Raw genomic sequence first — 13,714 nt, forward strand, 5'->3', positions numbered from 1 at the left:
GCAGATGGTGAATGCAGTCATGAAATTAAAAGACTCTTGTTTCTTAGAAGAAACGCTATAACCAACCTCAGTTCAGTTCAGTTCAGTCGTTCAGTCATGTCTGACTCTTTGTGACCCCACGGACTGCAGCATGCCAGATCTCCCTGTCCATCACCAGCTCCCAGAGTATACTCAAAGTCATGTCCATTATGTTGGTGATGCCATCAAACCATCTCATCCTATGTTGTCCCCTTATCCTCTGGCCTTAAATCTTTCCCAGCATCAGGGTCTTTTCAAATGAGTCAGTTTTTCACATCAGGTGGCCAAAGGATTGGAGTTTCAGCTTCAGCATCAGTCCTTCCAATGAATACTCAGGACTGATTTCCTTTAGGATGGACTGGTTAGATCTCCTTGCAGTCCAAGGGACTCTCAAGAGTCTTTCCCTACACCACAGTTCAAAACCGTCAATTCTTTGGTGCTCAGCTTTCTTTACAGTCCAACTCTCACATCCATACATGACTACTGGAAAAACCATAGCTTTGACTAGACAGACCTTTGTTAACAAAGTAGTGTCTCTGCTTTTTAATATACTGTCTAGGTTAGTCATAGCTTTTCTTCCAAGGAGCAAGTGTCTTTTAATTTTATGGCTGCAGTCACCATCTACAGTGATTTTTGGAGCCCCCCAAAATAAGTCTCTCACCGTTTCCACTATTTCCCCATCTATTAGACATGAAGTGAGGGGACCAGATGCCATGATCTTATTTTTCTGAATATTGACCAACCTAGACAAAAAAGCAGAGACATTACTTTGCCACCCAAGGTCTGTCTAGTCAAAGCCATGGTTTTTCCAGTAGTCATGTATGGATGTGACAATTGGACTATAAAGAAAATTGAGCACCGAAGACTTGATGCTTTTGAGCTGTGGTGCTGGAGAAGACTCTTGAGAGTCCCTTGGATTGTAAGGGGATCGAATCAGTCCATCCTAAAGGAAATCAGCCCTGAATATTCATTGAAAGGACCAATGCTGAAGCTGAAACTCCAATCCTTTGGCCACCTGATGCAAAAAAACTGACTTATTTGAAAAGACCCTGATGCTGTGAAAGACTGAAGGTGGGAGGAGAAGGGGACGACAGAGGATGATGGTTGGATGGCATCACCAACTCAATGAACATGAGTTTGAATAAGCTCTGGGAGTTGGTGATGGACAGGGAAGTCTGGAGTGCTGGAGTCCATTGGGTCTCAAAGAGTTGGACATGACTGAGCGACTAAACTGATTTGTCATCTCAGATTAAGTGAGGAGAAAAAAAAAAAGGATGTACAAGGCTTGAATATGAAACACCATACCCTGATTGACCTAGAGGGAATATGTAAAGTGAAATATGTTAGACAGAGAAAGACAAACACTGTACGATTTCACTGATATTTGGAATCTAAAGAACAAACACAAAAATAAACAAACAAAACAGAAACAGACATAGAGAACTGGTGCTTGCCAGAGGTAGGGGTTAGGGGGTTGAGTGGGGAATGTGGCTTAGGTGAAACAGATGAAAAGGATTAAAAGTTTCAGGCTTTCAATTATAAAATAAATAAGTCATTGGGATATAATGTACAGTATAGGGAATATAGTCAATAACATATAATAACATGTATGGTGACAGTTGGTTACTAGCTTTATGGTGATCAATTCATAATGCATATAAATGCCAAATCACTATGTCGTACACCTGAAATTAATATATTATTGTCACCTATACTTCAATTAAGAAAAAGGAAAGAAAAGCTACTATGTTATACCCAACAATTTGAGAATGAACATTCTTTTCAACTACACATGGAACAGTTGTGAAAATTATATAATGATCTAGTTTATAAAGCAACTTTAGTTCCAAAAAATCGGTATCTAAAAATGAAGTTATAAATCAATAAAAATGGTTACCTAGCAAAACTCTGAAATTTATAAGTTGAAATGCACATGCATCTATTTAAATGACTCATGGGAAAGGAAATAATTAAATTTTAAAAGGCTTAAATATAAATTGTAACAAACATACTACTTATCAAAATTTATGGTATGTGATTAAGTAGTAATGCTAAAATTCTAATACTCAGTTTTTTTTTTGTTTTTCATTTTCTTTTTTTTATTATTATTTTTTTTTATTATTTTTATTTTATTTTTTCCAGTGGGTTTTGTCATACATTGATATGAATCAGCCATGGATTGAACAGAAGAAAATAAAAGTATGAGCCTAGCCATCAGCTAATAAGCTAAATAATAATGCAATGAATTCAAAGCAATAAGAAGAATAAAAAATAAGGACAGGATATACTCAATATTTTATAATAACCTATGGGGGAAAATAATCCTAAAAAAATTATATATATATATATGTATATACATAAAACTGAATCACTTTGTTGTACACCTAAAACAAACTAACACAACATTGTAAATCAACTCTACCTCAATAAAAAAATAATAAGGCATTAAAGAATTAGAGAACAAGACACAATAGAGAGAATCAACAAGATTGTTAAAAAAGACTAACAAAACTGACAAATACTTGGCAAGCCTAATCAAGAAAAATGGAGACAATTTTAGGAATAATAACAGATGCTACAAATATTAATAAGAAAATTATCAATTTTAATCCAACAAATATGAAAATTTAGGTAAATCTGACAGATTACTGAAAAAAGTAAAATTACATAAACTGACTCAGAGAGAAATAGAACTTTTGAATAATCAGTTCAACTCTGAATCTCAATTTGAATTTTAAATATATCTAAATTTATCGGTGGGCTCAATGTAATTCCAAGAATATATCAAAGAATTTTCAGAGAAATTGACAAGCTAATTATAAAATTTACATGGAAGAGCAATGAATAATTAGGTGATGTTTAAAGTTTGAGCTATTAAGGAGAGTAACTATTAAGAGAGAGTAACTATTAAGAGAGTAAGCTATTAACAGAGAGTAACTCAGAGTACACTGGGAATGGAACAGAAAAACACTTGGAATCACACCCATGCATATACAGAAACTGGACACATGATTAGGATGGTGCTGCATATCAGATACTAAAGAATGAATTAGTCAAAATAACACACTAGGTTTTTTTTCATGTGAAATAAAAAGAAAAAAAGGAAAGAATCCCACTTTTATACACACAGTAAATTCCAGTTAAAGACCTAAATGTGAAATGTAAACTTTACAATTTTAGAGGAAAATGTAACATGTGTATAATTATTATTACTGTGGGATTTCTTTTAAAAGACTAAAGAAAAAACCATTAAAGAAAATTTTGATAAATTATATCAAAATGGATATATTAAAATACAGCATGAGGGAAGAGAACAAAATGACATATTCTCTAGGGATACAAACTCATGCAGCAAAATAAGCCAAGCACAGGGAAAATTAAAGTTCGAGACAGCAGGGCCTTCTGGGAAGTAGGGGTGAGTGATTAGGAAAGGAATGCAAGGGACTTAAAAAAATTTGAAATGTGCCCGACTGCGACATTTCATAGTCAGATTTTTTTTTTAAAAATTCAGTATAGGAGTACCACTAGAATAAAGTGAATAATTGGACCATTTAGCTTTGGTTGTTTCTGGATTACTTCCGTTTTTCTTATGATTCAAAAGAAAACACAATATTACTTTGCTTTTAGAGTTCCCAGTCTGCATATATTCCTAACTCCTTGATAAAAGGTAATTTCAATTGATCACCAAGTAGTCTTATGATGCTAAACTCCAATGTGGATTGAATTTGCTGCAGTGAACCTAAAAGTATGACTATATGGTAACCTAATGTTTCATTTTCCCCAGGAGAGTTCTAGTTTATGTCTAATTGGTATGATTATTGATAACACCCCATTTCACTCTCAAAAGTGTCCCACTTAGAATACAAATTATATAATCATTTCTCCTAAAGCTATCTATTTATGAAGCTATTATAATTTAACATGAATTAGGTTTTCTTTTTCCACAGACTAGGGAGAAAACTATGATCCCATGGACTCTCTTATATTCATGGAATTGCTACTAAAGCAAATTGACATTATTGTATGTTATTCATGCCAGTAAATTACCAGTAGATGAGACATCACTATGTATGTGCATGTTATGCATTTGTCTGGATAAAAAATGAAAGATAATTTCACCTGAAATATATATAAAACAGACAAAAGTGCCTTTTGTTCAAACTGCACAATTTTTCTATTTTTTGTGCTTGTAGATTATATCAATTTAAAGACGAAACAAATCCTTTCTAAAACATGTCTTTTTTTAAAATGTCTTATAATTGCATTTATTAAATTTATACAGAAGAGAAACAGTGTGAGGAGGAGCTGTGCTGAAATAAAAACTGAACCGATTATCCCTTCATAGTCATAGTAATAATGACAAGAGGATTGTTTAAAAGAAAAACCTTCAGATGGGCAAGACTTTGAACACTGACATTTCTAGTATTTCTTTCATTTAATAATGTTTTTTAATTCTGAATAAAATTGTAAACTAGAAAAAAATCACACTGAAATTATATGATGCAGGTAAAGAGACAATGAAAACTGTTCTGAAATAAAAACCACATCATAAGGTAAACATTGCATTTAAGTTGTACTCAAAAAAATGAATGCAACATCCAACAAAAGCAAACAACAAAAAGGAGATGGGAGAGTGCTGGACTATAAAATGATGGTGAGCTGAATATACTCATTTTCCCTTCCTCTCCCAAACCATATAGGATGAAACAGTAGAATCTATACCTATATCTGTATCTATCTATCTACCTATCTGTGCCTATCTGTATGTACATATACGTCTGCATATATATCTGACATCTGTATCTATCATCAATCTATCCATCTATGTCATTTATATCTATATCTCAGTTCAGTTCCATTCAGTTGCTCAGTCGTGTCCGACTCTTTGAGACCCCACGGACTGCAGCACACCAGGCTTCCCTGTCCATCACCAACTCCCGGAGCTTACTCAAACTCATGTCCATTTGAGTCAGTGATGCCATCCAACCATCTAGTCCTCAGTTGTCCCCTTCTCCTCCCACCTTCAATCTTTCCCAGCATCAGGGTCTTTTCAAATGAGTCAGTTTTTCACATCAGGTGGCCAAAGGATTGGAGTTTCAGCTTCAACATCAGTCCTTCCAATGAATATTCAGGACTGATTTCCTTTAGAATGGACTGGTTGGATCCCCTTGCAGTCCAAGGGACTCTCAAGTGTCTTCTTAAACACTACAGTTCAAAAGCATCAAGTCTTCGGCACTCAGCTTTCTTTATAGTCCAACTGTCACATCCATACACGACTACTGGAAAAACCATAGCTTTGACTAGATGGATATCTGTAGCTACATATTTCTATACCTATATATTTATACACTAAAACCACAAATGCATTGGAAAACATGCAAAACATATTTAAAAGTGAAGCATTTCTGAAAGTCAGGAAGCAGATGAGGTCAGATATTAAGTGAAACCAAACACAGAGGATACAAAATTTAATAACACATCTAATAAAAGACATTTGTGAATCTCAAGGAGCTCTTAACCCCAAATCAACAGGTATGAACAACTGCCATTGCCACACTTGCATAAATGATGGTAAAAACAGAATGCCACTTTGCTTCAAACATATTGGACATGCAGCTACACTTTCCTTCCTCTCAGTCCTCTTGCCAGCATTCACCCGTGATTTCGGTTCCTTCACTTTTCTGTGTCTGAGAAATTGGAGTTAAGGGTGCCATCATTTGGAGACCATTTCCTGGCTTAATCCTGTCCTCTTATATCACCAAATAAAATAATGAATGTGAAGGTGCTTTATAAACTATGATAAATAATGAAAATATTACTTTGTTATCCTCTACCCTCATCTCTGCCATCACTACCACCATGACCACCATCATCACCACCATCATGATGACTACCATCATCGCCACCACCACCACAGTGGCTACCATCACCATCATCGTCACCTAGCCCTTCTTTTTACCATCACCACCATCATCACCTAGCCCTTTTTACCATCACCACCATCATCACCTAGCCCCTCTTTTTACCATCACCACCATCATCACCTAGCCCTTTTTACCATCACCACCATCATCACCTATCCCCTCTTTTTACCATCACCACCATCATCACCTAGCCCCTTTTTACCACCACTACCATCATCACCTATCCCTTCTTTTTATACCATCACCACCATCATCACCTAGCCCCTCTTTTTACCATCACGCCATCATCATCTATCTCATCTGTTTTTTTTTTTTTTTCCAACCAACCAGGTCTGCCTGTAATTCCTCTGTTTCCTTTTAATCTTGACTGATACTGACCTCTGGATGCTCCTTGACCTTGACCTAGAATCAAAGACTCTCAGATAATAAAGAAATTCACACTAACCACCTACTTCTTAAGTTCCCCTGTAAACCTCCCCCATTGAGTCCAGTGTAATGACAAAGAGCTCATTACTTCTCAATGTATCTACTTCATCACTGAATATCTATAATGATCAGAAAATGCTTCTTTACTTTGAAGCTTGAAGATATTGCTTATAAACATCAAATCTCCTTTATTTTATTTCTTACCATGAGATTAATAAGATTGAGAAGATCAAGCAGACCAGAATTGGTCCAACAGGAAAGGAAGAAAGGAGAATCTAGTGATTTGTTACTAACTGGCCACAATCTTATTTGGAAGATGTAGAATAATTTTAAAAGTTCTATGGAATTCTGCCACTAATTAAATCTCCTTGGAAACTCTAAGAATGATAGAAGTTAGAGATTATATAGGTATGGAAACATCTGATGAGAAGGAATAAAATTCCAGCATCAAGACAAAGTATTGATGACTACCAAAGTGTTCATCAATATTCTTATTAACATAATCTCCATTCAGAAGCCAGTGTTAATTTGCTTGACTGGGGTTATTTATTAAATCTTCAAGTATATCAATCTGTTGGTAACAAGCCTCCTGTTTTTCCATGTCCACATATCTTATAAATCTTAAACGCCTTCTATGTAGGAAGTATTTATTCCTTCTGTTTTATACCATCAGTAAATGTTAATAAAATTTGATGGTTCCTTTGTTTAAAAATTTTCCAAAGTATCTGTGACTTCAGAATTGAGACAAAGATGGACACAATAGTACATTTGGAACTCTAAAGCACAGGTTACCCATAAAGTTCTAATGCACCATTGCTATTGTGTGTTTAATAAATTGTTCAAATAGCTGCTGTCATCACTTTTTAAAACCACATTTAAACTATCAGGTTTAAAATATAGAACTTCTTATTTTTCATATTTTAAAGTTCCTATAGTGATCTCACATAATTTTTAAATGAGAGAGTCAACATGGTGTTGTATAAAATATAGGGTCTGTCCAATCCAGCTCTATCATTTGTTGACTTCAAGCCCTGGCCAGTTGGTCTTTCTGAGTTTCTTTTTTTTTTTTTGAAATACAGTAGGCACACAGTAAGTGTTAATTATTAGTCTGTCAACCTAAGAATGCTGTACACTCTGTCTAGAAAAGAGATCATCATACAAATATTATCTTCATAGGGAAAGTTGCAAAACAGGTAATACTTTCCAGTTAAACTCTGTTGTGTTATCTTTCACTGCACTATGCCTGGCACATAGGAAATCTTCAAGAGATATTGGCTGAGTTAATTAATCAATTATTATATGATGAGTATCTTGTAAGCCACACTGACTTCCAGGCTTTCAAATTTCACCATCCTTTCCATTTGATATTTGATATATCAAATATATGTTTCTCTTCCTCTATGACTAGATCCAGTCAAAAACTAACAACTCAGGAGAGGCCGAGAACTCTGCTCACACTTACTGCATTCTCACTGTTATTCACCCTGTTATTCCAATACTTTCTTCTGTTCCCTAATCAAATCCTGCTGCTTCCACTGCTACCAACACCATGATATTTTATACTCTGTGAGCGCTTCCTAATCATTATAAATCTGACAGTTATAATATAGGAATTTATGGCTATTTTAATGAGCATTTCTGAAGTGCAAACAAAATGTGGCACACTTTGTTGGCTTTAGTATTTTTTGTGAACTAACCACGTACTTACTCATTTTCTAAAGGTTCAGTTGTCCTTTCTTTATCAATTTGTTACATTAATTTATTTTAATGTGCTCCTTTCAGAGTAGATCAAGATGTGATTAAGAAGAACCATGCATGACTCAAGAGAGTGACAGGCTAGTTACCACTCTCCTACTTAGATAACAAGAAATTGGCTCTCTGCTTTGTCAGCCCTCTCGCTTTAGACAGGCATCTCATTCTTTGTATATTGCCACCTGCCTCAGCTCTCCTGGAGACCTGTGACTCTCTGCATTTTACAGTCACCATAGCGTATATCAATACACATTAACCACTTTGGAATTAAGAAAAATATTTACAAAGGCCAATATCCAAGAGTGAGAAACTGACTGAAAAATTTTATATAAATAACCTTTGGGTGATTACAGTGGTATTTGCATTTCAGGCTTACGTGAAGCTACATACCTTGCTGGTCACTAAATATCATGACAGTAAAAACTATTAATGTCACAGAAAAATGTCATTAATTATAAGCTTTAGATGATTTTCCAAGGTAAAAATATGAGTGGCCAGCATTTATATGATCGTGAGTTATAAAATGGGCTAAAGGGTTTCTGCTGTAAAAAGTCTACTTTAATTCTTTTAAAAATGTTAATATAAAAGACTTTTACTTCTTGATATTTACCTGGCATTTTGTACCCAGTATTTATATAGCATATGAAGAATTTATTAAACCAGAAGGTAAATAAAGGAAATTGAGAGACAGTTCTAAACTCATGTCTGGGCTTCGTTTACCTGACAAAAATACTTTCTAAACAAGATCCACATTATACTTTTGAATCTCTTACATGTGAATAATGCCACATGATGCTCAAGGTGTTTCTGCACTATTAATTTCAATTGATCCTTGCTTCATATTCTCCCTCAACTAATAGGTAATTAAACCAAGACAGAGTTTAAAGGATAAATACATGACAGACATGACTAATAACAATTAACAATAATAATGGCCTACTTTATTGAGGACTTGCTATATTTCAGGCATTGTGATGAAGACTTTATATCCAGTATCTCATTTAATCCTCACACTAGCCCTAGGAGGTAGACATAATATTATTATTACTCTTATTACATTTAATCTCATTTTACAGTGTTTGGCTAACAGATGTCAGAGAGATTTTAAGCCAGGAATTCTCATGCTGTTCTGGAATGTGACTCATATACTGCTAATCATGATGCTATACAGAATATATTTTATATATTTTAATATATGTATTATATCTAAAAGATTCATAAACTTTAAATTATGATGCTATATAGAATTTATTTACTAAGAATTTCCCTCATTTCTTTTCTTCTTTTACCTCACCACCTTTCCCCTCCTTTTCCCACTAATGCTGACGGGAAAAAAATAAGGCCAAAACATAAATCCATAGTTAGGGTTAGGATTAGGGATTCACGCTTTCCTCCATTAGCAGAATTAACTGGAACAGAGTACAGGGTGAGAAAATTCTTGCAACAACTTACAAGATCCAAGGCAGCTGCCAAGATCGATGCATCAGGAATTGTCCCTGGCTCACAGCAGTTCAACAGAAACTGAAAGCGCTTCATGCCTTGTCGGATTGCTCCAAGATTCACCACGTTTTTGCTTTTTCCGCCATCTTGGTTGGAAGGCAGATGGTCATCGAAACTGTGGCAACCTGTGGAGGTTTTCCCATGTTAGAAGAAAGAAGGAGAGAGAGTGTAATGGTTGTAAGTTTAAAAAGAGCTTTGAAGTTTCAACAATACATTTTCTGTAGTGTTGGCCTGAGAACATTTTCCTGACCTACACCTCCCTCCTCTCTATCTAATGCTTGATTTGGCCATGCCTTGACTTTTAAGCATCTGGTGACACATTGCATATGTAAATATGGGGTGTTACACAACTATTTAAATATAGGGTCCAATCCATAGAGAACAGACTCATAGTCGCCAAGAGGAAAGAGGGTGAGGGAGGGGTGGATTGGGAGTTTGGGATTAGCAGATGTAAACTATTACATACAGAATGGAGAAACAGCAAGGTCTTACTGGATAGCACAGACAACTATATTCAATATCCTGTGATAAACCATAATGAAAAAGAATGTGAAAGATAATGTATAAATAGATGTATAACTGAATCACTTCGCTATACAGCAGAAATTAATACATTGTAAATCAACTATGTGTCAATAAAATAAATTTTAAAGATTAAAAATTAAAAAGATAAATATAAAAGTCAAAGTGTTAGTCACTCAGCCTTGTCCAACTCTTTGGTGACCCCATGGACTGTTGGCCCACCAGGCTCCTAAAGTTCATGCAATTCTCCAGGCAAGAATACTGTAGTGGGTAGTCGTTCCCTTCTCCAGGGGATCTTTCTGACCCATTTGAATCCAGCTCTCTGGCACTGCAGCCAGATTCTTTACCATCTGCACCACCAGGGAATATAGGGCCTGATCATTTTTATACTAGGTCTCTTCTCTAACACTGCTAAGGGGATTATTGAAAATAATTCTTCCTGTAATCAACAGCTAAATTCTGCTTTTATGGAAGATGCAATATCACTGTGCAACTTCAAGTCTGTTACAAAAAACTTATATCAAAGACAGTATCCTGATATCTTGGTGCCAATGCAAAGAATCATTGAAAATGAGAGTTGTAAAGGACTTGGGAGGTGCTCATTTAATTCCAAGATTTCCAAACCTGGCTGTGCATCAGAATTATCTGGGAAGTTTTGAAACTTATTCAGAACTCCAGAACCAGTGTCTCTGGAAGGAGCGTGAGACAGTGAGCTTTGTAAAGCCTCATAGATGATAAGGACACTGCCAGCTTGATACCACACAGTAATCAGAGGTTTGGCAACCACTGATAGATCTTCACTTATTTTTCCAGTTAAGCTGCATAAGAATGAAAATCTGTCTGGAGTTTCTTAAAATGCATAATATCAGATTCTGTTGCTATAGGTTTTGATTCCATAGGTCTGGGGGCTAGGAATATTAACAAACACGTCACTGATTTTAATACAGGAAGTCTAAGGATCACACGTGAAGAAAGAAAAACACAGAGCACTGTTTTTCATCTTTTTTTTAACCCCAGGTATTTTCCCCAGAGGAAATCAACCCTAAATATTCATTGGAAGGACTGATGCTGAAGCTCCAATACTTTGGCCACCTGATGCAAAGAGCCGACTCATTGGAAACGAATCTAATGCTGGGAAAGATCGAAAGAAGGAGGAGAAGCAGGTGACAGAGAATGAGATGGTTGGATGGCATCACTGACTCAATGGATATGAGTTTGAGCAAACTGTGGGAGAGGGCGAAGGACAGGGAAGCCTGGCCTGCTGCAGTTCACAGGGTCACAAAGAGTCGGACACGACTGAGCAACTGAACAATTCCTTTTTTAAAAAAACCTAAATACCTCATAGCTTTTTTATAATTTCTAGTATGTGTGTATGTGTGTATACACACATACACATATACTATTTAGTTTCTCTTATATAATGTATATTACATTATGTGTAATATATATAATCTCTTATATAATATTGAGTATACTTTTAAAAACCAAGCCCAAGTTGCTTCCCATGATTTTGAAAAGGACTTTTAACACTTCAGAATATATCCCCAGGAGGCTGATTTAGTGCTTGGCTTAATGTATACTGACACCATTCATTTGCAGTGTTGCAAACTCCAGGTCCTCACTAAGTCACAGATGCCATTATAGGAAATGGCTTTCTCACCTCTTCTATAAAAAATACCTTAATCTCGCCCAAGCACTGCCCCACTTTCCCACTTGCTGCCTCAGCAAAAAAGTGGCTCTTATAGCTGTTGCTCTCAACTAAAGTGCCCTACATACATGTGTTGTAACTGGTAGTTGCAGGATATATGGTGAATAATTTGTTTCTGTTAATAAACACTAATGTTCACAAATTTGCACTTAAAAATAAAATCCAGAGTTAGACTTACCCTTTTAATTACTTGCATTCTTTGTAAATAAAAGGGTGGTATTTATAGTCATGAGCTTGGATTACCATGATAGCGTGTCACATATAGGGATGTCGGCCATCACGTGTACTAGTGGAAAAAGGTCAGCACCTGTTTTTCATTCTTTGAAAGCAGTTCAAGCTCGGGGAACAGATTCCATTGGACTTATTACCACAAGCTAAAAAACTATGGCATGGTATAAAAATAATTACCAATTCCTGGTCAACAGCTTTCAAAATATCTCAGTATCATGCTGAATTATATAAGTGTGAAAGTATATGATCTGTGGAATTTGTTCTAAAACATATTAAAAAATAAGATGAAGCAAATTGCAAAAAATTTTTTCATTATTACAAGTTGGTGACAGATATCTGGAATCCATTGGACCACCCTTTTTACTCTTTGTCTATGTTTGAAAATTTTCATAAGTACAAAAATGGTTCAGAATATAATGAAAATATCATTATCAACATTTCCTATATTTCATTCCTTATGGGTGTGTTTCCTTTTCAAGTATAAATATTCTAGAATAAAAATTCCATATCCAGCACCTTCAGTATTTTTTTCTAGTTAGTGTAAGCATATTTTGTATCAAATGCAAAAGGAAGTAGCACAAAACGAATCTGAAGGTGGAAAAAATTTCAGAAGACAGAATTTCAAATGGTCCTAAGAAGGCATAGCTAGAAGCTACAGATAATGACCAAACATTTCCTGAACAACATTGTCTTCAGACAGCTGTCTTTCAAAATACTATTCTATTTACTCATCGAACATAAGCAAAACTATTAGAACAGTTAACTTCCTGTTATTTTTCCTATCTATATATCACTTTATTAATCATTTTATACAGTCCTTTAATAGATACACGTGTCACAGGATATCTCATTCATTAAATATTTATAACTTTAATTGTACCTAAATTTAAACTTTGAATTTAAGATAGATTCCCAAATAATAAGATTTTTCCTTTTAGTGAATCAAGTTGTTCCATTATTTCTTACCATAATTAAGATTTAAGATACATTAAGTGATAACTCTCAAATTTGTAATAGAACTAATGTATAAGATAGGCTGGATGGTCAAAAAAATTATTTTTATTTAACTAATTTATTTAAAAGTTTTCATCATTTTATTAAAGGAAGCATTAAGAATAAATATACCACCATTTTTTCAATATTTTTTGACAAGATAATTACTTCTTAAAATATGTATTCAATATGACTAAAGAAAGTCTCCCTTTCCTTTTTTTTTTTTTTTTTTTGGCCACGCCAGGTGGCATATAGGATCTTAGTTCCCCAACCAGGGATCGAATCTCTGCCCCCTGCAGAGTCCTAACCACTGAACCTTCAGGGAATTCCCAAGAAAGTGTCATTTTGAAAGAAAGAACTTCTGACACAACACAGTTAAGAAGTATAAATAAAATAATGAAAACAGAAATGATCAAAACAATCACTGTTGGTAAGAACCTATTCTGTGAAGAATCATTCACAGACGATGCACACTTGGTAAAAATCCCACAAGTCCAGGATGTAAGGATCATGCTATAAGCAAAAGCTATTTATGTACATAGCTATAAGTAAAAGCTATTTAAGATTTTTCCATTTTTCCAAAAGCTATTTAAGAAATTTTCCATTGTATCTATATAGCATTAATGTGCTTGTGCGCCAA

General features: G+C 34.9%; 1 protein-coding gene across 2 annotated transcripts in view; it reads right to left on the bottom strand.

The window, feature by feature from the left end:
- Nucleotides 1–13,714, bottom strand: part of UNC80 (unc-80 homolog, NALCN channel complex subunit) — a 226,726-nt gene that overhangs the window by 135,956 nt on the left and 77,056 nt on the right. For both annotated transcript variants that reach the window (XM_061147929.1, XM_061147928.1), the window contains exon 22: nt 9,573–9,745. In XM_061147929.1, the coding sequence (XP_061003912.1) occupies nt 9,573–9,745 (173 nt within the window). The remainder of the gene's footprint in view (nt 1–9,572; nt 9,746–13,714) is intronic.

The sequence above is a fragment of the Dama dama genome, chromosome 8, assembly GCF_033118175.1.
Source record: "Dama dama isolate Ldn47 chromosome 8, ASM3311817v1, whole genome shotgun sequence".
Taxonomy (NCBI): Eukaryota; Metazoa; Chordata; class Mammalia; order Artiodactyla; family Cervidae; genus Dama; species Dama dama.